The sequence below is a fragment of the Gymnoscopelus microlampas genome, assembly GCF_963454915.1.
Source record: "Gymnoscopelus microlampas genome assembly, chromosome: 4".
In the NCBI taxonomy this organism is placed as follows: domain Eukaryota; kingdom Metazoa; phylum Chordata; class Actinopteri; order Myctophiformes; family Myctophidae; genus Gymnoscopelus; species Gymnoscopelus microlampas.
In genome coordinates this window covers 12,857,487-12,880,940 of record NC_139941.1, presented here as the reverse complement: position 1 = coordinate 12,880,940, position 23,454 = coordinate 12,857,487, and the positions used below count along the sequence as shown (strand labels likewise).

Below are 23,454 nucleotides of genomic sequence, written 5' to 3'. Positions count from 1 at the left end.
GAAACACCTGCTCACCTGACAAGGCTCTTGGACTCAACTGCTCAGGTAATAATATTAAATATCACTCAGGGTAATATCAAGGGGCAACACAATTCCAGGAGTAGTTTGTAAAAAGGATAATAACGTCCAATCACCAGTGGGTGGTGCTCCCTCTGACTATGATGCATCATTGGCCAGTAGATTTCTTAAAGGAATACTTCATCCAAGAATTTACTTTATTTCTATCGTTTACTTACCACGTGATGTTTTTGTCCTTAACACATTGAGTGCCAAAAACGATCCGGACCGTTTTTGAGAAGCTATATGCGTTATGTGCCATAAATGGTCCGGACTGTTTTTGGCCCATTTAAAAAAAAAAAAAAAAAATCCCACGTGGGGCGCTTTAAGAAGGAGAGGCCGGCTGTGGATCCATGTCAAAAATGCTTCCAGTCGCCTGCTCCAATGTTAACTCCTTGACTAAAAGCTTAATATCTCCTATTTCTTTTTAACGTGTTACGTGGTGGAAATGAGCCGTTTTCGATCGGCGATCACTCTGCAATGGAGGATCGCGTTAGCAATATTATTGTTCCAGGCGTTAGGGGACCCTCCGCCGTCTCGCACGCAGGCTTTGTTTACATGCGCGTCCTCGTCGGGGCTTCTACAGCACGCAACATATCAGTGTAAGTGGATGGAAGATATGCCGGCACTAGATGTACCCTATTTTAATAAACCTCTGGCACACGTTGTGTTAATAACGGTGAATGAAGAATCCAGAAATGAAGGAAAAACTTGATAAATAGAAATATAGACCCAATTTAAAACGATATAGAAATCTCCTCATTCATTCATTCATTCATTCATTTCGAAATAAATTAAGGTTTTAAATCTCTTCCAGTTCAAACCGTGACATGCATGAGCGCAGGACGCACATGGCCGTGTCTGTGTGGTTCCACCGGACCTCATTCACACACACACGAGCGCCCAGGCGCAGTCTTTCGTGCATAAGATCGTTTTAACTTTTTAATTGAGTGTTTAAAAGATTTATTTACTTCTTCTATGGTTATATTTTGGCAAGGCATTGAACAGATCACGGAAGAAAATACTTTGAAGCACAACATGAGCTGTGCTTTGGAGTTTATGAATAGATTTTTGATAACTTTTGCTGTTGTTAAATTGGGCCTCTGATTATATCCACTCATGAAGTTTTTTCTTCATATTTGGATTCTTCATTCACCGTTAAGGAATGTTTTACAAACAGAAATCATGTGAGTCAAAGACAGTATGTAAATGATAACATTTCTTGGGTGATGTATTCCTTTATGGCTGAGACTCTTATCAAATGCATGTGTGAAATTTGGAAAAGATCTGATGATGTGGAGTTGAGGTACTAAATGGAGTTGATTTTAAATGGAAAATTGCCATATGAAAATGTATATTCTGATCTGGATCTAATGATCCTCATAGGAGTAATTTAAAGTATGACTCCTGTGAATGGCAACAATTGAGTATGTCACGATCAGTTACAAATGACTGACTTCCTGTTGGGTGAAGGTCATGAAAGAGGCTTTTTTGAAAGTCTGTGAAATCCTAATGCAGGGCCATAAATTATATCATATTTCAGCTATAACAATGATAATCGACTGGTTCTTTAGAACCGGACTCAAGAGCTACTTTGAAGGCCTAGCTGGGTTGTAAGGCCAGCTAGTCGTCCTGAATATGCAATCTGTGATTAACTGGGTTGTAAGGCCAGCCAATCTCCTGGTACTCGGGAGAGAGTTAAGATGTCTCTCGTAATCGCTCTGGAACGTGCCTATCTGAGAGGTTTCGAGCCTCTTCTTATAATGCTGGCTTGCGGTCCTGACATCACTATGATGATGTCAGATAGTGTCAGACGTCTCCATATATGGAGCTGCCGATGTTAGTTATGGCCAAATATGGGATCAAGACTTCAGCCCTGGACGTGATGGCTATGTCTATACATGGAGTTTCGGGGAAGGGTTCGCTGATGTCAGACTCCGTACATATGGCACGTTTGGGTCTCTATGACGACTTTGCAGGTCTATTATCTCCATCTATGGGGATCTCCATATATAGGCTATTGCTGGCAACTATGCCCTGAATGTTTCCTAAGTATGCCCTGAATGTTCGTAACATCAGCACTTTTAATGCTTGTGCAGAGTTGCATACGCTTTCAACCACCTTGAGGTACCACCTCCTCGTTTCAAAAGAAAGCATTATCTAAAAGTTCCATAGTCGCTTACATAACATTATAAGTATTACAGAAACAAAACAAAGTGTTAAAAAGAATCAAGTTAAAACAAATAAAATGCATATAAAAAGGCATAAAATGAAATATGCAAGGATTGAAAGCGAGGCAAGAAAATCAAATAAATAAGCACTATGAAAAAAGCCATAACATAAAAACTCAATCTAAACTTTTGGTTAGGATTATCTATTTTATTTTGTTTTATTTCTTTATTTTAGCAAAACAATGTTATTTTTTAATGAATGAATTATTTTTTGCATTTATATAATTATTTAATCTCTTGTCTCTGTACAGAGTCTAGTGTCAGATTGGTGGGAGGAAGCAGTCACTGCACTGGTATACTGGAGATGAAACACCAGGGAGAGTGGAGACCAGTGGATGGTCGGTTTGATTGGAAAACATATTCGTCATTTGTAGTGTGTAGACAGCTGAACTGTGGCTCCACTGTTTCAGCAGCAACGAGTTATAGTTCTACACGTCAATATATATGGAGGATAACAACTTCCTGTGTTGGATCTGAGTCTTCACTGAGGGAGTGTGGAACAATTGAATCTAGTTATTCCCGTTACAAACTGGAGGTGATCTGTTCAGGTAACACGAACAATGACTTCAACAATGACAGTAATCTTTACAGTCTCTAATTTCATCTAGCTGTTTACAGAAAAGAGGATGTTACTCTTTCTCTCAATTAAAATTATCTTCATTAGCATTACAAATGTCAGCAAAAGACTATAACTAATATTTTTGACAACAAAATATGATTGAACAGTTATTCAATCAAATGATTACGCATTGGATGATAAATAACATTAATTAACAATAAGTTACAGTACCAGTGAGTTGTCTCTCAGCTATTTATATATATAGCAGCTGCCACAGCACACTCACAGTTTACTTCAAGAAGGCAAGATTGTTCAAATTACACATTCTATGGACTTTTGTGACCTTTTCATAGTGGGGCCAGTTTAGAATAAAGTCTGTCCTCACTGTGTGTGTGTGTGTGTGTGTGTGTGTGTGTGTGTGTGTGTGTGTGTGTGTGTGTGTGTGTGTGTGTGTGTGTGTGTGTGTGTGTGTGTGTGTGTGTGTGTGTGTGTGTGTGCATGCGAGATGCCCTTTGTTGAAACTTTGTTATTGTCTTTTTTTCATGAAGTACCTTTTATAAAAGAAATGCAGGATATACACTCTCTCTCTCTCTCTCTCTCTCTCTCTCTCTCTCTCTCTCTCTCTCTCTCTCTCTCTCTCTCTCTCTCTCTCTCTCTCTCTCTCTCCCTCTCTCTCTCTCTCTCCCCAGAGTCTCCAGAGTCTCCAGAGTCTTCAGAGTCTCCAGAGTCTGTGAGGTTGCTGAATGGGATTAGTTTGTGTTCAGGCATATTGGAGGTGAAGTCTGAGCAGTCATGGTTCTCAGTTTGTGATGGTGACTTTGACCGACGGGATGCAGCGGTGGTCTGTAGGGAGCTTGGCTGTGGAGCTCCTTTAGTCATCCAGTGGGCGCTCTATGGAGAGGCCAAGGCTCTAATGTGGACCAAAGAGTTCCAGTGTGAAGGCAGTGAGTCTGTTCTAATGAACTGTGGAACCTCAGCCTCAACTAGAAACATCTGCTCACCTGACAAGGCTATTGAACTCACCTGCTCAGGTAATCATAGTAATTATAATAAACGTTATCTCTATCCACAAGTTTCCTAGGGCGTTGTGGGCATCACTTCCTGTCGGTTTGATCCAATCAAATCCGATCAAATCAAATGAAATCCAATCAAATCAAATGAAATCCAATCAAATCAAATCGACAGGAAGTGATTCCCACAACGCCCTGGGAAACTTGTGGATAGCACTTTCCCAATCAAGGTTACACAGTACTTTACACGTTGAGATTAAAATTACATGAAAATTATGTTGATGAAATAAATGATTATGTGTGAAATTAAAACAAATAGAAGTCATGCATTTAAAAAAAAAATCTGGAGTGCTCGGAAGTCCAAAAAAAGTGTATTAAAGGTACTATTTCATCATTGAAATTAATAGAGAACAGTGACAGGGATGCAACCCACATGTAGTGGCCCCACTGCCTTCATCAGGGTGTAACCCTCAACAAACAATTTCCCCCTTATATAGGCTACATACTGTACATACAGATTGCAAACACCTGAGGAAAATAAATTGAAAACAGTGACAGGGATGCAACCCACGTGTAGTGGCCCCACTACCTTCTTCAGGGTGTAGCCCTCAACAAACAATTTCCCCTTATATAGGCTACATACCTACAGATTGCAAACACATGAGGAGGAAGTCAGACACAGATGACAAATACAGAGTAACCACCAAATGGCTATACAAGATGAGTGAACTGCATGAATGTAAAGGAAGTCATGCATAATTGGCATGAAAAGAGATAAGCAAGAATGAAAGATTGGCAATAAGAAGATGAAGTAAAAACAAACTTCTGAAATCTCCTTTTTTTAAATCATTTTCATAGTGCTTATTTACTAAATGAGCACTATGAAAAGTATTTTTTTTTTAAAGGATGTTTTCAGAAGTGATTTAAAAGATGGCACGCCTGATATCTAATTTTATCATTTCTTTTAATGAGATTTTTAAATACATACTATACTTTTGGTTTGGATTCTTGTTTTATTACAAAATATATAGTAATTATTTTGTTGCGTACTCTCATGTCTCTGTACAGAGCCTATTGCTGTCAGGTTGGTGGGAGGAACCAGTCACTGTACTGGTAGACTGGAGATGAAACAAAAAGGAGAGTGGAGACTAGTGGATGGTTTGTCTGACTGGAACCAGAAATCATCCTCTAAAGTGTGTAGCCAGCTGGACTGTGGCTCTGCTATTTCAGCAGAAAGGATTTCTGAATCCGCACATCAATATGTATGGAGGATTCCATCTTGTTTTGCGTCTGAGTCTTCACTGAAGCAGTGTGGAACAATGTCTGATTATTCCACCGATAGACTGGATGTGATCTGTTCAGGTAACAACAACAAAAAGACTTGACATTAAACTTGACAGTTTCTCAAATCTAAATTAGCAAACAGGGAACAATGATTATATTTTGTTACTGGTACTCCCAGTAACAAGTCAAAATCGACCAGGCAGACCGATTCGGCACTCAAGTTTTAAACAAACGTATCAGTAATTCAATTGCATACAAATTATTAGGGTTGGATGATACAATATTTATTAATAATGAGTGTAGATATGTAATGCATATTCAGTCATTTGACATTCTTGACTCTCAACTAGCTGCCTATTTATATAAATAGCAACTTTTTCTGCACACTCAATTGTATGTGTGACATTTTCATAGTGAGGACAGTTTAGATGGAAGTGCAGTTCTGTTTCCACCTGCACACAGTGTGTTGGACAGCAGGTCTCAGTTCTGCCTGAGATGACCTGTCCTTTGTCTGTCTCCTGGGTTTATTGGCCCTCATTTATCAACGCGGTGCAGCCCAAATAATGGGCGTACGGCGAGATCACCGCACCTTTCGGCATTCATCAATATATCCTGACGTGGGCTTCATCCTACGGTATGCTGAAATCTCACGTCTGGTCGGGACCAGTTGTTGACTTTGGCCCTGCCCGTTTATTCCATTCTAGGCCTGCGGAGTAGCATTGTCTGACTATCTGACAGGCATCTGGACACATAATCCACTCCTAAATGTATATCTACAGTACACTAATAAATAATCCCAGTGAAAATATTATATTTTATAAAGTAATTTAAACAAACTGCTTTAACAGTCATTCAGATAAGATTGCAGATCTGGCTGCATTGAAAATAGCAGATCTACAAGCTCACAAGCCAGCAAGCTTGTAGATCTGCTATTTTCAAAATATACGAGCGCTTCTGCAAGGGCACTTTCGTGAATTTAGACCGGTGCAGCGGTGCAGCTGTTATATTTTCATGGCCACCGGGAGATCAGACATTTAACCCATGGTCCAACACACACCAGCCTTCATTCATTAATGTTCTCTCCAGGCTAATCTTTCATTAATGCGGAGCGGGATGGGACTCGCCCGTCCGACGATCCGAGTCTCACTGGGAAATGGGAATAGCCTACATGACGGCTTTATTTTAGTGTAACTCGAACGCGCACTGCTCGGTATGGGTTAAATAAATTAATATACAAACGTATTCCATTCATGGCGATGTGATTGGTATCATAATATGTCATTCATGTAGGCTACAAGCCTACGTGACAAAGATTGTACCGCTACGGTACGGATTACATGAAAGACACAGCTGGGCGGACGTGTGTGTGTGTGTGTGTGTGTGTGTGTGTGTGTGTGTGTGTGTGTGTGTGTGTGTGTGTGTGTGTGTGTGTGTGTGTGTGTGTGTGTGTGTGTGTGTGTGTGTGTGTGTGTGTGTGTGTGTGTGTGTGTGTGTGTGTGTGTGTGATGAGGAGTTACCAAACTTCCAATCTAAGTGTTGGCCTAGTTTTATTTCTAAAGCTTGGATAATTGGGAAAACTAGACCGTATAGGCCTACTTATAGTGCATCCATACAATATGAGATCAGCTTTTTTGATGCATATCAAGTATGAATGTATACAGAATATTATACTCCAATGTGGCTATTAAAACTATTGTGAATAGAATCCCAGAATGAATAAGGGCTTTAAAACAACAACAACTTTGTGCTTTGAAGGTGACAGGTTGTAAAAATACCGACCAACATCATTTTACTGGGTACGGTTAGTTAGATAGTTTGCAACAGGTTAGCAACATAGCAGGCTAGCGGACTAGTGCTACTGTAGTCTGGCATTGGCCATCATAATCACATGGTCACAAACGTCCCCCACATGGGGGAAGAGTGGGGGGCTACCATGACTTTTTCAGGCCTTGCCAATAAAAAGGTTATGGTGTGTGTGTGTGTGTGTGTGTGTGTGTGTGTGTGTGTGTGTGTGTGTGTGTGTGTGTGTGTGTGTGTGTGTGTGCGTGCGTGCGTGCGTGCGTGCGTGCGTGCGTGCGTGCGTGCGTGCGTGCGTGCGTGCATGCAAGTGTGTGTGTGTGTGTGTGTGCATGCAAGTGTGTGTGTGTGTTTGTGTGCGTGCATGCATGCGTGCATGCGTGCGTGGGTGTATTCCTCATGTTCTTGTTAGTTTTTGCATGAAGTACCTTTAATAAATTATAAACTTCTCTTAAACAGTCTCTCTCTCTCTCTCTCTCTCTCCAGAGTCAGTGAGGTTGGTGAATGGGACTGGTTGGTGTTCAGGCAGAGTGGAGGTGAAGTCTAATCAGTCGTGGGTCTCAGTGTGTGAAGGTGACTTTGACCAGCAGGATGCAGAGGTGGTCTGTAGGGAACTTGGCTGTCGGGCTCCTTCAGTCCTCCAGGGGGCGCTCTATGGAGAGGCCAAGGCTCCGATGTGGACCAAAGAGTTCCAGTGTGAAGGCAACGAGTCTGTTCTCCTGAACTGTGGAACCTCAGACTCAACTAGAAACACCTGCTCACCTGACAAGGCTATTGGACTCAACTGCTCAGGTAATAATAATAATAAGGGTAATAATAATAATAAGGGTAATAATAATAATAAATGTAATAAGGGTAATAATAATAATAATAGTAATAATAATAATAATAATAATAATAATAATAATAATAATAATAATAATAATAATTGTATAATATTACAATACAAAACTATATGAAATTACAGGAACATCTTATGAATGAGATAAATTATAAAACCCAAAATTGTCAAAAAAGCATAAAAGGAGAAAAGGATGAAAGAGAAGAAAGAGAGGCAATAAGAAGATAAAATAAATAAGCACTATGCACCATTCATAAACACGCACGCACGCACCCAGGCACGCACCCACGCACCCACACGCACGCACGCACACACACACACACACACACACACACACACACACACACACACACACACACACACACACACACACACACACACACACACACACACACACACACACACACACACACACACACAATCAAAAGATTTAAAAGTTGACAAGCTGAGATGAGAAAGGTAAAATAGTACTTCTTCCACCACTGAAGAACAACAATTGAAGAACAGAGGATAAGCCAGTGTTTTTCTCATTCTTTTTTTTCTCTCACATTCATCATAGGAGACAGCTGTTGCGACCAGTGTTGCCAGATTTTGCGAAAGAAATAAGCAAACAGGTCTATGAAAACGAGCCCAAAAGACATTGACTATTAGGCCACATGAGCACATTAACCCTGCAAGGCCCAGATTATTTTCAAGTTGTGATGATTCCTGGCTCTGTGGGGGGTATTTATATGCAAATATCCTGGCCAATGGCATTGTAAGACTAAACAATAGGACCCAATGAGGATTTAGAGGTGAAAAAAACAAAAAATAACAGAAAAGAAAAATGATTTAAACTCATTTCTTTATAAAACATACATGTGATCGTGCGATCACACTGGGCCTTGCAGGGTTAAAGCTATATGCATCTCAAGTTCTCAAATAAAAAGCAGCCCGCTTCTACCAATATTTACAAGCAACTTTACAGAAAAACAGGTCGCTTAAAATAAGCAAACATGGCAACGCTGGTCGCAACTCCGTCCTTTCATTCAGTGAGAGAGGATCATGGTTAACACATTGATTGCCAAGATCGCATTGATGCGTTCTTTCATTTTTTGGGGAAAATTCCACAAGGGGCGACCTAACACAGCTTATGATCTATCGTCACTCAGAGAAGTAGAATGTGGATGTGACGTTGTTCCGCTTCCTGTTTGGGATTTTCAGGAAAACAGCTGTAACTCAGTTTCTTTTTTTTTTGCATTGAAAACCACTAGTTTTCAGCGGGCCGAAGCCCCAAAATGGCGTATCGTGGTTGGAACGTTGTCTTTCCTATGGATACACAGATCCCTCCGCTTACCCACAGGGACTATTTTGTTTGTGTTTTTGGGACACAATGTCGGTTCCATGGGGTTTCAAATATCATCGGATTGAGGTAATTATACACTAGCAAGGGGATAGAAAACTATGTTTATGCTTTTTTTTAGATCATGTTCTCAGTGGTGGAAAACATGCTCACATTTTTTACTTAAGTAAAAGTACCAATGCAATGCCGAAATACTCATCTGACTCTCTTCTCTAGCTTTCCCTGTGTCTGGCTCACCCACCTGCATCTATCTCTGCTCCAGTGCATACTTTCAGTCGTTCAGCTGTCTTTCTGTGATGCAATTCTCTCTCTCTGCACTAGCTCAAGCCCCCCTCTCTCTCTGTCTTCAGTACTAACTGGGCATCGACTGCATTTTTAAGGTCAACTCTAAATGCATCGAATTCTCTCTGATGGGATGTTTGTAAGTCTGATGTATCTTTCTGATGCTTCTCTGTCAATGTCACCAGTTGAGCTTTGTAAGAGTCCCGTTCCTTCATTAGAACTTTCATAACTTTTGATGAATGTTTAAGCAAAGCTGATTCAGAATGTTTAAGCAAAGCTGATTCAGAATGATTAAGCAAAAATGATTCAGAATCAGTTTTTGTTTTTGTCTCCACGCAGCTGATGACAGCAACAGTTGTAGCAATGCAACATGTTCTGAGTTGTTGAATATTGCCCATGACTACCCTTACAATAATACAACTAAAATGAACACTGAAACTAGTAAAAACTCAACTAAAACTAAGCCTTTTCACAAACTAAAAACTGAACTAAACTAGCAAATCTACTTAAAAATCAAATGAAAACGAACTGCAATTGAAAACATGTAGTCAAAACAAAAATACGAATGTGTGCGTGTGTATTGGGGGGGCCCACACAACTCCTGGGCTCCTGAGTCCATTGTGATGGCCTACTGTATATGTCTCTCTGTCTGTCTGTGTCTTTATACTGTATATGCCCATATATGGAGATTTCTGTAACTGTCTGTGTGTCTCTTTTATGCCATGAGTTCCGTGTCAGGCATGCTCAAGTATGAAGTCCAGGCATATGGCTGATGTCATATTGATGAAATCAGCATATATGGGGATTTTCTAGTTTATTGATATCTTTTTGGAGATCTGCTGATCCGACCGACTTCTCACTTTGCGCATCACTCTCCGGATCCCCAGTTGGCAATGCACACACCGATTTTGTCCACCAGTCCCAAGGGCATATACCCTTATATGAGTTCGCCGGTTCTGGACATCTGGAATTCCGGCTCTATATATGGGCATATCGGTCAGATTGGCGGTTCTGGACAACCGCCTATGCGACCAACTTGACAATTATTATTATATTGTCTCCGCCAGGCCGAAGGCATGATGGAGAGTATGACCCAAGGGGTCTGGCCTACATGAGGCTTTGTACCTGTTTTCTCCATACATGGGCATGCCCCCTTTGCCCTTAGGCCCCAGCCATAAAAGTCTGTCCCCCTTCCGTCCATACATGGACATGTTTTGTACCTGTTTTCTCCATACATGGGCATGCCCCCTTTGCCCATAGGCCCCAGCCATAAAAGTCTGTCCCCCTTCCGTCCATACATGGGCATGTTTTGTACCTGTTTTCTCCATACATGGGCATGCCCCCTTTGCCCTTAGGCCCCAGCCATAAAAGTCTGTGTCCCTTTCGTCCATACATGGGCATACACAGGCTGACACGTCATGTGAAGTCTTGTAGGTATGTTACATACTAGGACTTTATTCTGGGTCTGGCAGAACCAGGTCTCTTGGTCTTGTTTCACTTTGTCCGTGTGTGTGTGTGTGTGTGTGTGTGTGTGTGTGTGTGTGTGTGTGTGTGTGTGTGTGTGTGTGTGTGTGTGTGTGTGTGTGTGTGTGTGTGTGTGTGTGTGTGTGTGTGTGTGTGTGTGTGTGTGTGAACACCTAACATTGGTCAAGCTTCACGTGACATCACAATATGTAATATAAATAGGTAAGACAGAATTAATCAGGAACAGTACTTTCTAATGTGATACTATCATGAACACAGCGTCCGATGGCCTTGAAACTTCACATTGTCCTGTTTATGTCACCCTGATTGGTTAAGATTGACTTTTACCACCTCGCCTGGCGGAGACCTGTGCTCCGAGGAGCACATTTTCTAGTTATTGTTATTATTATTATTATTATTTTTAATTTTATTTATTATTATATTACTCTCTTCTCTCTGTCAGAGCCTTCTGTCAGGTTGGTGGGAGGAACCAGTCACTGTACTGGTAGACTGGAGATGAAATACCTGGGACAGTGGAGACTAGTGGGTGTTTCTTCTAAATGGGACCACAATTCATCATCTGTAGTGTGTAGACAGCTGGACTGTGGCTCGGCTGTTTCAACAGAATGGACTTCTGGTTCTACATATCAATATGTATGGGAGATTAAATCTTCGTGTGATGGGTCTGAGTCTTCACTGAGGGAGTGTGGAATAAATGAGGTTGACTCTAAAGATGGAGGCATTACTTCCACTGCCGGACTGGAAGTGATCTGCTCAGGTAACACAAAAAACTGAAGTCAACAGTCATCTATCTACTTTAGTCTCATTGTACACTGTCTGTTTAAGATTAATGATATGTCCAGTTTAATTTGACATTTTGTTACTTCCCACTCTGTTCGGCTGTTTTAGCCAATCACCTCTGACTTATGTGTGTGTGTGTGTGTGTGTGTGTGTGTGTGTGTGTGTGTGTGTGTGTGTGTGTGTGTGTGTGTGTGTGTGTGCGCGTGTGGGTGGGGGGGGGGGGGGGGCAGCATGTCATGAATATTAATAAATACTAGAAAGGTGCAATTTTGGGAAATTGCAAAATAGTTGCCCCGAGGGAGCAGATCTTGTGCCTGTGCGTGCGTGCGTGCGTGCGTGCGTGCGTGCGTGCGTGCGTGCGTGCGTGCGTGCGTGCGTGCGTGCGTGCGTGCGTGCGTGTGTGAGTGTGTCTGTGTGTGCGCATGTGTGTTTGTAATAATGCTCTTTGTTGAAACTTAATGATCTGTTTTCCACAAAGTACCTAATTAATAAAACAAATGCAGAGTATCTCCCTCTCGGGGTGGGTGTATTCCTCACGTTCTTGTTTGTTTTTGCATGAAGTACCTTTAATACATGCATTATAAACTTTCTCTCTCTCTCTCTCTCTCTCTCTCTCTCTCTCTCTCTCTCTCTCTCTCTCTCTCTCTCTCTCTCTCTCTCTCTCTCTCTCTCTCTCTCTCTCTTGCTTGCTTGCTTGCTTGCTTGCTCGCTCTCTCTCTCTCTCCAGAGTTTGTGAGGTTGGTGAATGGGACTAGTTTATGTTCAGGCAGAGTGGAGGTGAAGTCAAATCAGTCGTGGGTCTCAGTGTGTGAAGGTGACTTTGACCAGCAGGATACAGAGGTGGTCTGTAGGGAGCTTGGCTGTTGGGCTCCTTCAGTCCTCCAGGGGGCGCTCTATGGAGAAGCCAAGGCACCAATGTGGACCAAAGAGTTCCAGTGTGAAGGCAACGAGTCTGTTCTCCTGGACTGTAGAACCTCGGAATCAACTAGAAACACCTGCTCACCTGATAAGGCTGTTGGACTAACCTGCTCAGGTATCAATGCAATTTATGGAAAAAACTAAGAAATATCAAATTAAAACAAACGAAATTATGTAGAATTGGCATGATATGGGACAACAAAGGACAACAAAGTACAGTATGTTTTCAGAAGTGAAGTCTGGAATTATTGTTTTATTTTTCATAACAAGCTACCCTTTTGTTTTGGATTGTCATTTTATTATAAAAGTTATATTACATTTACTGCATAGTGCATACTCCCTTGTCTATATAGGGCCTGTTGATGTCAAGTTGGTGGGAGGAAGCAGTCACTGTACTGGTAGACTGGAGATGAAACACCAGGGAGAGTGGAGACCAGTGGATGGACGCATGTCTACCTGGAGACTGAAGTCATCATCTGTAGTGTGCAGACAGCTGGACTGTGGCTCCCCTGTTTCAACAGAAATTAGTTCTGGTCCTACAATGCAACCTGTGTGGTGTATTCCATCTTCATGTGTTGGGTCTGAGTCTTCACTGGGGGAGTGTGGAATAAATGAGCCTGATTATTCCACTTCCGACAGATTGAATGTGTTCTGTTCAGGTAACCCAAAAGATTACTTCAGCAATGACAGTAAACCTTAAAGTGTAAGGTAATCTATCTATGTATCTATTGTAAACAGGATAACAGATGGTGTTTTTAAATTCCCTTTACTTGCATAAATATTTCAAGAAGTAACAATATTGGCAATCAATCATAGTTAAACAAGCCAGTTTCAAACAACTGACTTATTTATTTACTTACTTACCTAAACAAGTATCCTTTGTTCAATCACATAATAATCATTAGGTTTTGGATGATGTATATTATTATTGAAAGTATAAAATGAGAGTGGAGATGTAATGTATTCAGTCATTTGACTTTCGTGTCTCAGCTATTTATTATATAGTTTTTCAAAGTAACTATTTCTGGGGAATTTCAGTAAATGTACTGATGATGCTCTTTGTTGAAATGTAATGTTCTTGTCTGTTATGCATAAAAAGCCTTTAATAAGACTCTCTCTCTCTCTCTCTCTCTCTCTCTCTCTCTCTCTCTCTCTCTCTCTCTCTCTCTCTCTCTCTCTCTCTCTCTCTCTCTCTCTCTCTCTCTCTCTCTCTCTCTCTCTCTCTCTCTCTCTTTCTTTAGTGTCTGTGAGGTTGGTGAATGGGACTGGTTTGTGTTCAGGCAGAGTGGAGGTGAAATCTAATCATTCGTGGTTCTCAGTGTGTGAAGGTGACTTTGACCAACAGGATGCAGAGGTGGTCTGTAGGGAGCTTGGCTGTGGGGCTCCTTCAGTCCTTCAGTCCTATGAAGAAGCTGAGGCTCCAATGTTAACCAAAGAGTTCCAGTGTGAAGGCAACGAGTCTTTTCTCCTGGATTGTGGAACCTCAGACTCAACTAGAAACTCCTGCTTACCTGACAAGGCTGTTGGACTCACCTGCTCAGGTAATAATTATAATATAGAATAAACTGATCAACAAACAAGGTTCTATATATATATAGAAGAGAAGTTGTTTCATCAAACTAAATACACTTTACAAAAACTGCACAAAACCTAAGAATCTTAAGAATGTTTTTGACAAAGTGTGAAATGCTGGACAGTAATTTCAATAATAATAATAATAAATGGTATTTGTACAGTGTTATTATAAACAAGATTACATTGCGCTTTACAAAACAAAAACAAAATTACAGTAACATAACATGGATCAGATAAGGTAGAAAGTATCAAATTACAGATACAATAAGACAATAAGAACATAAAGTAAATAAAAACTATTAAGAGGCCATAACTTTTTATTAAAGTTATATTAGGCCTACTTTTTATATTAACTTTTATGTTACTTACTTACTTACTGTCTTCTCTCTGTTCAGAGCCTGATGTCAGGTTGGTGGGGGGAAACAGTAACTGTACTGGTATACTGGAGATGAAACACCAGGGAGAGTGGACATCATTGCATATGGACATCATTGCGACTGACCAGAATGTATCATCTGTAGTGTGTAGACAGCTGGGCTGTGGCGCTGTAAGATTGTCTAAACTAAACAGTTCTGGTTCTAGAAATCAACCTGTATTGACGATTACATCTTCCTGTTTTGGATCTGGGTCTTCACTGAGGGAGTGTGGCATAAAGAGTTGGACAGGTGTCAGACTCAATGTGACCTGTTCAGGTAACAGATTCAACAATTTCAACAACTCTCTCTCTCTCTATAAAATTCAATAAAAAAATACTTTTTTGGCATTTAACACATCGGGTGCCAAACACGGTCGGAACCGTGTGTTTACATAGTGGCGGTTCCGAAGCTTCGGTGCCGAACACGGTCTGAACCGTGATTTCAGTCTTTTTGTTTTTTTCGTTTTTCTCCGCGCGGGCGGGGCTAGAGCAGCTCTGGGAGCACCCATTGTAATCCTGCGAAGGAAGTGCCAGATCGCTCACCGGAAACACTTTTTTTCCCCCCATCCGGTTCCTGTCTATTTCCTACTTTGAAACGCCTATATCTCCGAATCTGTTTCCTGTGGGGAAAAACGGTCATGCGCGATGCGCGATTCCCCCCCCGTTGTAACTCGCCAGGGTAATGTTATGGTTCCAGCCTGTAGCCAGGCTCATGGCAGAACATGAATCGATGCTTTTTTTTGCGTGGATTTGCTTGTAACGCACGCGGTAACGTTAAACAGCAAAGCGCAGTCAATGGGGAGAATGCTGGCACCCACAGTAAGTTGTTATGAAAAAATGCTGGCACCCGATGTGTTAAGCAAAATACAATAAGAAATATTATTATTAAAATATATTAGAAAAACAATTATCAGATATGAATGATTAGGTTGGATGATGAATACTAAAAAATATAGACTAAGATATCTGATGAGAGTTGAGATAATATATTCAATCATTTCTTGTCTCTTCGCTATTTATATAAATATCAGCTGCAACAGCACAATTGTAGTTTAACTGTATTTGAGATTATATAGGTATTTGTTGTCATCAGTGAGTTTGTCAAAATTACGCATTCTATGGAATTATGTCTAATGGACTATGTTTGAGTATCATTTTCATAGTGAGGACAGTTTATAAAGAAGTGCTGTTCTGTTTCCATTGAACACCGTCTTCCAGGGCAGCAGGTCTCAAGTCTGCCTGCAATTAGGGGCGTAACAGCTCGAGAATTCACAGTTTGGTTCAAACCTTGATTTTTGAACCACGGTTCCGGTTCGGTTCAAAGCTCAGTTCTTAATATTTTGTTTTAATTCATTTTACATTTTATTTTTTAATTCAAAAGGTGGGTATTCTGGGTTTTAATAAATGTAATGTAATAATATCAAGAGCACTAAATAATTCTATGATGTTACATTTATTTTATATTGATAACACTAAAGAACACTATGATGGTGGATTAACTTTATATATGAATTCAACATTAATTAAATAAGTACCGTGGGCATTTGTGATTATTGACAATCTTGCAAGAGCAGTTGATTTGTATTATGTGGGGAACAAAAACAATGCGACACCAACCACCGGAACCACAATTCATTTTTTCCTTTTTTCTAAACCGGATCACACGGCTAGTTTTAGAACGACTACCAGGCTTTCCTCTGAGGTGGAAAGTGTGGTGACACGAGGTTAGTAGCCCTACATCTGATATTGACACAGTTGTAAAACTAAGTATAGGCTAAATCAGGTTTATAGCCAGTGCTGTTAACTCAGAGCAGACCGGAGCAGACTCCTCTCCATACTCTCCCGCTGCCTCAGACGACAAGCAGCTTGCATTTTCTGGGTCCTGTCAAGGCTATGATAGAAGAGGGTAGGGTTAGTCCATGGGCCAGTCAGGCCCCATTGGCGTGCATGGGAGGCAAAACTGGATCGGAGGTTTGGTGAAATACATTGGAGTCAATGACAGCTGGCTGGACCAGCTTGTAAGCAAACACTATTTTTGAACGATTGTGCTGTGTCAGTTAATCGATCCAGGAATATAAAATAAGACATATCAAAGGTTGTATTCTAATCACTTGTTTTTCAATGCACGCACTGTATAATTTTATTGACGCATCTACACAGCGCCACGTATCATTTCTGGCTTGGCAGATTTGGTTGTCAGTCAATGATCGGCAGTCTCGCAATACTTTGGCACGTTCATAAACGTACTTTGTGCTGTTTAGATACCTCAATAAAATTATACATTTTCAATCACACATTAAAAAGCAACACAGCAGAAAACAATGTGTGGTATGTCTTTTATTTTCCTGGGTGCGAGTGTTATACAAAGGTCGCAGTTGTTCAGAAATAGTGTTTGTTCATAAGCTGGTCCATCTGGCTCTCATTGACTCCGATGTATTCCACCAAAGTCCTGGCTGCAGTTTGCCTCCCTGTGTGACAAATCTGCCAGCTGGAATTGCTGCAATGCAGGTCCTGCGCCTGGACCCAATCAGATTGGTTCTGATCACAGCCTCTCAGAACTAATCGAGGACTCCATTATTTCATCTGACCCGGGTTGGTCCCGCCTATATTTGTTAACCCTTTATTGGGTGTATTTCATACCTATTTTGACGAGACTTGAAGTGAACCTTGGTTCGGGTGTAATGTAAAATGAAATTTCATATGAAATGAAAAAACTAAAATGCTAAAATTCGCAATGACTAGCTGTTAAATAAAAACAGTCACATATTGTTACTTTAAAAGTAATAATGACTCAAGTAGAATTGAAAATAGTCATCCAAATAATTACTTGAGTAAAAGTAAGGAGGTCTTTGAGAAAATAACTACTCAAGTATTGAGAATTACATAAATAAGTGTTCCTGTGGAGATACTGTAGTGTGCATGGTTCAATATTTAACTTTTTTACAGTGAGTTGGCATGACTTTTTTGGTCAATATTGAGATCATGATTTTTTAACATGATTACTGACTTTGGAAACATCATGCATTTATTGAACTCTTCTTTTCTCAGTTTTTTTGTTTCTTCTCCTTTATCGTTTGGTCATAGCCCATTTGGTATTACAATTTCAGAAGATAAATAAAAGTTCATATTGTGTTAATTACGATTATGGTAAAAAAAACTATCTAATAATCATGAGCTTATCAATGTAACTAGGGGAATAAACCAGGCCATACTATAGGTGCATTCGTAAATTGCGCACCGGAGCGCACTCGCCTATTAGTTTGTATTGGCCAGTGTGCTCAGTGCTGTATTTCCGAACGCACCCTTTGTCTCCCTTAAATATTTTTCTCTAGTAAAGACAACCAATAGATAAGGGGCTTGTTTGATCTTAATAAAGCCAATGCTTCTCTGCTTCAAAAATCTACTTCTCCTTGTCCATAATCAATGTATGTGGATTGGGGTCGGAACAAATCCGCGAAAACACAGCAAATTAATATTTGAGGGGGTAAACAAAGTCATGTCAAGATAGTATGATAGAAATGAATGGCTATTCATCACTTTTTCTCATCGCTATTACTGTATGTCAGGAACGGGAGTGAGTGACTATAAGCAATAGAGAAGCGAGAGTGTATTGCTTAAATGGAAAGGGGGGCACTGGATTTATAACATAAGTCCACATGAGAATGTCACAGTCATTGCAAAAAGGGTACACGGCCCAAACATAAAAGTAACAAGCGTGGCCCATTTTAACGGTAAAAGTAGTAGTCACAAATAAATTAAAGTAAAAGTAAAAAGCATGTTGCATATTAAGTTAATGTTAAGTTACTTAAGTAAATAATTGAATGGAGTATGCTTACATCTGATTTCAGGTAACAAACAATCACAACAACAATGATCACAATCTTTACAGTCTCTAATCTCATCCATCTATTGTGAACAGAGAAACAGAAGATGTTTCTTTCTGTCAATTCAATTAAAATGACCTTGAAATTATGTTATATTTCTGCAAAATAAGATGAACAAAATGTATAATAGAATATAATTAAACAAACATGCATCAGTTATTAAATCTAAAATTAAAACTATTATTGATTAATAATGACGTTTTATTTCATTGCTCCCCCTGTTTAACTCTGTCTTGTTACAGATCTGCTATTTAAGCCAAGCATCACCTTCCTCCCCTCCATAAGGAGCAAGCAGCACAGGCTGCATCTTTTTGAGGGTTCCAACTTCACTATCACCTGCTCCATCCAAGCACAATACCCAGGAGGCTCCTTCCACCTCACCTTCACTGGCCCAAACACAGCAGACAACCACACCCAGCCTGCTGTCAATCACTCTGCCAACTTTCTGTTTCCTGCAGCAAACCACACCCACCACCACGGGAATTACAGCTGTGTTTATCACATCTATGTTTATTCTCATAATTTCTCCTCTGAGAGCGAGCTCCTCTCTCTCACTGTCCCGGGTAAGAAAGGTTTTTAATTGAGCACTGTTCCGTAACATGCTGTTTGGTTATCTTATTCCAACATGTTTCTCTCACAGTGTCTCGTCTGACATCGGAAATAATCAGAGCTATCATCGCAATCCTGCTGCTGCTGCTGTTGATACTGATATTCAGAGTCCTCTATCATCTCTATCATCTCTGGAGGGTAATGTATACTGTATTTAATGCATGCCTGAAATATAAATTAGAAAGTTGGACTGTTTTTATTTAAGACGGACAGATCTGATTCAGTAGTTAAATATTGGTGCTGCTGTGTTTTTCCAGGCCAGGAGGAATGCAGGAGTGGAGAACATTGAGATGGTTTATTATAATGTAAGACGGGAGAACATTGAGATAGGTTACTATAACGTTGTTGGTTCTGGTGCTGAAGCTGGGCCGAGTGAAGAGGCAGAATACCACCAGTATGAAGAGGTGGATCGCCAAGGAGGTGCTGAAGCCGGTTCGACTGAAGAGTCAGAGTACCACCAATATGAAGAGGTGAATATCCAAGGAGGTGCTGAGGCCAGTTCGAGTGAGGAGTCAGAATACCACGAGTATGAAGAAGAGGGAGAGGAGGATATCCAAGGAGGTGCTAAATCTGGGCCGAGGGAAGAGGCAAGAGTCCACCTGTATGAGGTGGATTTCCCATGAGGCGGGGCAGAGGTCCAGGAAACAGAGTTGTGACTCCAAGGAGCTCATCTCAAAATGAAATATAAAATGAAAATAACGGTTCATCACCTCAGTCAAGATTTCACTGTAACTGATCTTATGTGATCTTTAAAACATCAATGGTGTTGATTGTATGTGTCAGTTAATAGATTCTCACATAGTGAGGCATCAGGTCCTGAGATAAATAAGTAATGATTTCTTGTACGGATCTAGTTGGACTGTAAGATATGTTTATTAGAACTGGCAGGCTTGTTCCTGATATTACATAATAGATTTGTACAAAGTATGCACTTCTTTCTTTTAGAAGTTTAAAGTCACTGCTTTTGATGGGTAATAGCATGATGATGTTATTGTCAATTAATATATTATGCCTGTGTTTTATATGTTGAATTTCTATGTTGAATGTGTGATTTTATTTAAGTTGTTTGCTTAGATTTTTTTTCTGAGCAGGAAAACAGTGTACATACATGTATAAGTTTGTTATTATTTCAAACGTTTTATGGGCACTTAAAGTAGGCATGGTATATGATATCGGTTAAGCAATTGTCGTTGTATACTTTTTTCCACTTTCCATTTTGTGGAAGTTTTCCCCTTTGTTGTTGGATGAACACGTTGTGTAACTTCTTGTTTTGAACTTGAACTGAAAGTTGGTATGGTCCATTATGGATGAGCCTAACCCATTCAAAGTCCATTGTCTGTTTCAAAAGCACCCAGACCTAATTCCTGCAAGGTGGACTTTTTGGACATAGCTTTGAATCTGTCAACAATGTTTAAAATGTTATGAATACAATATTGTATGATATTTGTTGTAATTGTACCTTCATAAATAAAAACAATTCAATTCCTGAATGAACAGGAACATATTTGTCAATTGTTTCATAACAGCAGCAGGGGCCACACAGTTTTTCCAACAAGCATCAGATGAAAGCTGCTGAGAAATGAATGTAACCTACTCTTAGGGCTGACATGATCACACAATTTTACTTGATTCATTTTACTAATCGTCACACAAATAATTGTGATTAACGATTGAATTGTGAGTTTGGCATTGAACATTGCCTTTTAGGCTTTTAGGCTTAAAGAAGTAGTTCCCCAAAAACTGATTTATTTTCTATCAATTACACACCCCATGAAGCCTTGAATTCATGTTTGTTTTCGGCGCATTCCTAAGCCAATAATTTGATGACCTGCAGAGTCTCCAGTAGCAGCCACAAGGTCATCAAATTATTGGCTTAGGAATGCGACAAAAACAAAAAAATCACCACGTATTCAAGGCTTGTAAAGTTGTAATTGATAGAAAATAAGTATTTTTTGGGGTGAACTACTCCTTTCCTATATCTGGTCTTACACATAAAAAGCAAATGATATGAGTGTTTGATTGTTATCAGTCTCATATTCAACACTTTCCTATAGTGTATAGACGGACCCATCATAGCTTTATATCTAAACTTACATTTAAACATAGGCTACTGCAGCAGCACACACACGGTCTATAGGCCTACTCTAGGCTAATTAGTAACAACTCTAAACTGTCACTCATCAATGTATTCATTTCAAGATCATAAATAGGGTTTAATGTTACACCATCCAAAATATGCTATGATCATCCTTTATCAGTCCATACTGTGACGAAAACCCTCTTTCTGCGCCGAGTAGCGCACACGGGTTGAATGCGGGGTCTGTCGTCCTAAAACACAATCGCCCCGGGCCAAAATCCAGTGACCATGGACGCAGCCGCGGATGGCCCGCTCAAAAGGTGTGTGGCGCGGGGTGTTTTGGGACGACCGTTCCGGCTGCCCATGGAATGAATTAAGTTAAGTAAAACGAATCTGTTAGCACTGCAGCTGCGCCCTAATAATGTTGTTTTCGTTTATTTTTGTTCACGTATGCAATTAAAATAATGCAGCTATTATTGCAGTATTGGGCATGTGATTACAAATGTATATGTATTTGGCCCCTCATAAATAAAATGTATGTAAATATAAAATCGGAAATAAAAATTAGCCTTGCATCTGATCAATGCGTTTCTGCGTTTACGTGGACAGGGATTTTTTTTTAAACGGAGGACTAAAAACTATCCGCTTAGAAAAAGATCCATATATGTGTAGCCTATATAGGCCTAAAACAGCCCTGAAATGTCACCTTTCAGGAGGCAAAGGGCGAGGTAGTTATCACTTCACCCTTGGACAGAGGACAACCCCCCCCACCCTTATTTCTTTTGTATTTATTTATTTTTATATTTTGATGGTGCTGCTATTTGATATGTTGATGAATTGAATGCAATGGAAAGAAGACCGCAAGGGCTTTTTTGGTTACCTTTTAGACAAAGTGACTGTCCTCGTGCTGTTTCTGTCTAATCAAATATTCAATCAATCAATGAATCAATCTAGCAATCAATCAATCTGCATTGCAGAGCGAGCGAGTTCATTCAGGGTGGCTCTGGCTGGAGTCACAGAATTCTACAGGTCACCAGTTTCAGTGCAGCTTCAGCAGCGTGTGTTTGCTTGGCAGGAGCCCAACCAACTCTAGCCATGTTGACTTCTTTGGCGTGTGTTTTCTTGCACACATCAATGGTGTTGCATGGTGTTTGGCGGGGTAAGAAACAATGCAAGGTTTGGTATATTTGGAATTGAGTCAGCTCTGGTCCACAGCGGTAGAAGGAGTTCTCCTTAACGCTATGTTACTTTAAAGCAGTTGCCCGCACACCCCCGTTAGCGCAGGCTGCGCAGCCTCTCGTCTTTAGTAAAAATAAAAAATACTCTTTCGCTACTCACCAAAACAAAGACGGGTTTAAAATGTTGAAAGCATACTTTCCTAAGTGGCAAAACTCGTAGCCCCCACCTCACGTCTAAAATACACTTTTGGCCAGAAAAGCAAATATATAACCGGAAGGAAGAGATGTTGTCAATAGAAAAAATCCATTGACCAGATCTGTAGGGGGCGCAGTGGAGTAAAACATTTTTCCTTCTGGTTATATATTTTCTTTTCTGGCCAAAAGTGTATTTTAGACGTGAGGTGGGGGGCTACGAGTGTTCCCACTAAGGAAAGTAGGCTTTCAACATTTTAAAACTGACTTTGTTTTGGTGAGTAGCGAAAGTGTATTTTTCATTTTTACTAAAGACCAGAGGCTGCGCAGCCTGCGCTACTGGAGGTGTGCGGGCAACGGCTAGGAAGTAACATAGCGTTATGGAGAACTCCTTCTAACGCTATGGACCAGAGCAAGAATTGAGTCAGAGAGCCATAAAACAATGTTTATTTATTTTTATTTTAATTTTATTTTACAGTCGAGTCCACCAACCAAACCACCACGCTTCCATCAACAACAAACACAACAACTGTTGGGTCAATCAATTCAGCTACTGCTTCTCATGGTAGGAATTGATATTCACTGGATTATGCAATGTTTATATTATTGATGGAGTTATAAATGCAATAAGGTGGAAAGAAAGACACATCAAACATCATGCTGCTGAATGTATGGGGGCTGTTTGGTAAGGTTCAGAAAATGGCAGATCTACAAGCTGCTTCGCAGTGGTGGAATAATTATGTACTCACAATTTTTACTGAAGTAAAAGTGTCAATACTGCAATGTAGAAATACTCTTGTTACAAGTAAAAGTCCGGAATGCAAAATATACTTGAGTAAAAGTACAAAAGTATTGGTGTCAAAGTGTACCAAAAGTAGAAAGTACTCATTGTGCAGACTGTGCCATTTCACAAGTTTTCAAAATGCATAAAAATCTTT

At 40.2% G+C, this 23,454-nt stretch overlaps 1 protein-coding gene across 1 annotated transcript; it reads left to right on the top strand.

Moving 5' to 3' along the window:
* Positions 1–14,009: 14,009 nt before the first annotated feature.
* Positions 14,010–20,430, top strand: LOC311043956 (uncharacterized protein; the record flags this gene model as incomplete). Its single annotated transcript, XM_084055379.1, has 5 exons — positions 14,010–14,127; positions 14,683–14,853; positions 18,703–19,023; positions 19,101–19,207; positions 19,327–20,430. The coding sequence occupies 5 exons, from the start codon at positions 14,010–14,012 to the stop codon at positions 19,690–19,692; spliced, it is 1,083 nt and encodes a 360-aa protein (XP_083911505.1). The 3' UTR covers positions 19,693–20,430.
* Positions 20,431–23,454: the final 3,024 nt, after the last annotated feature.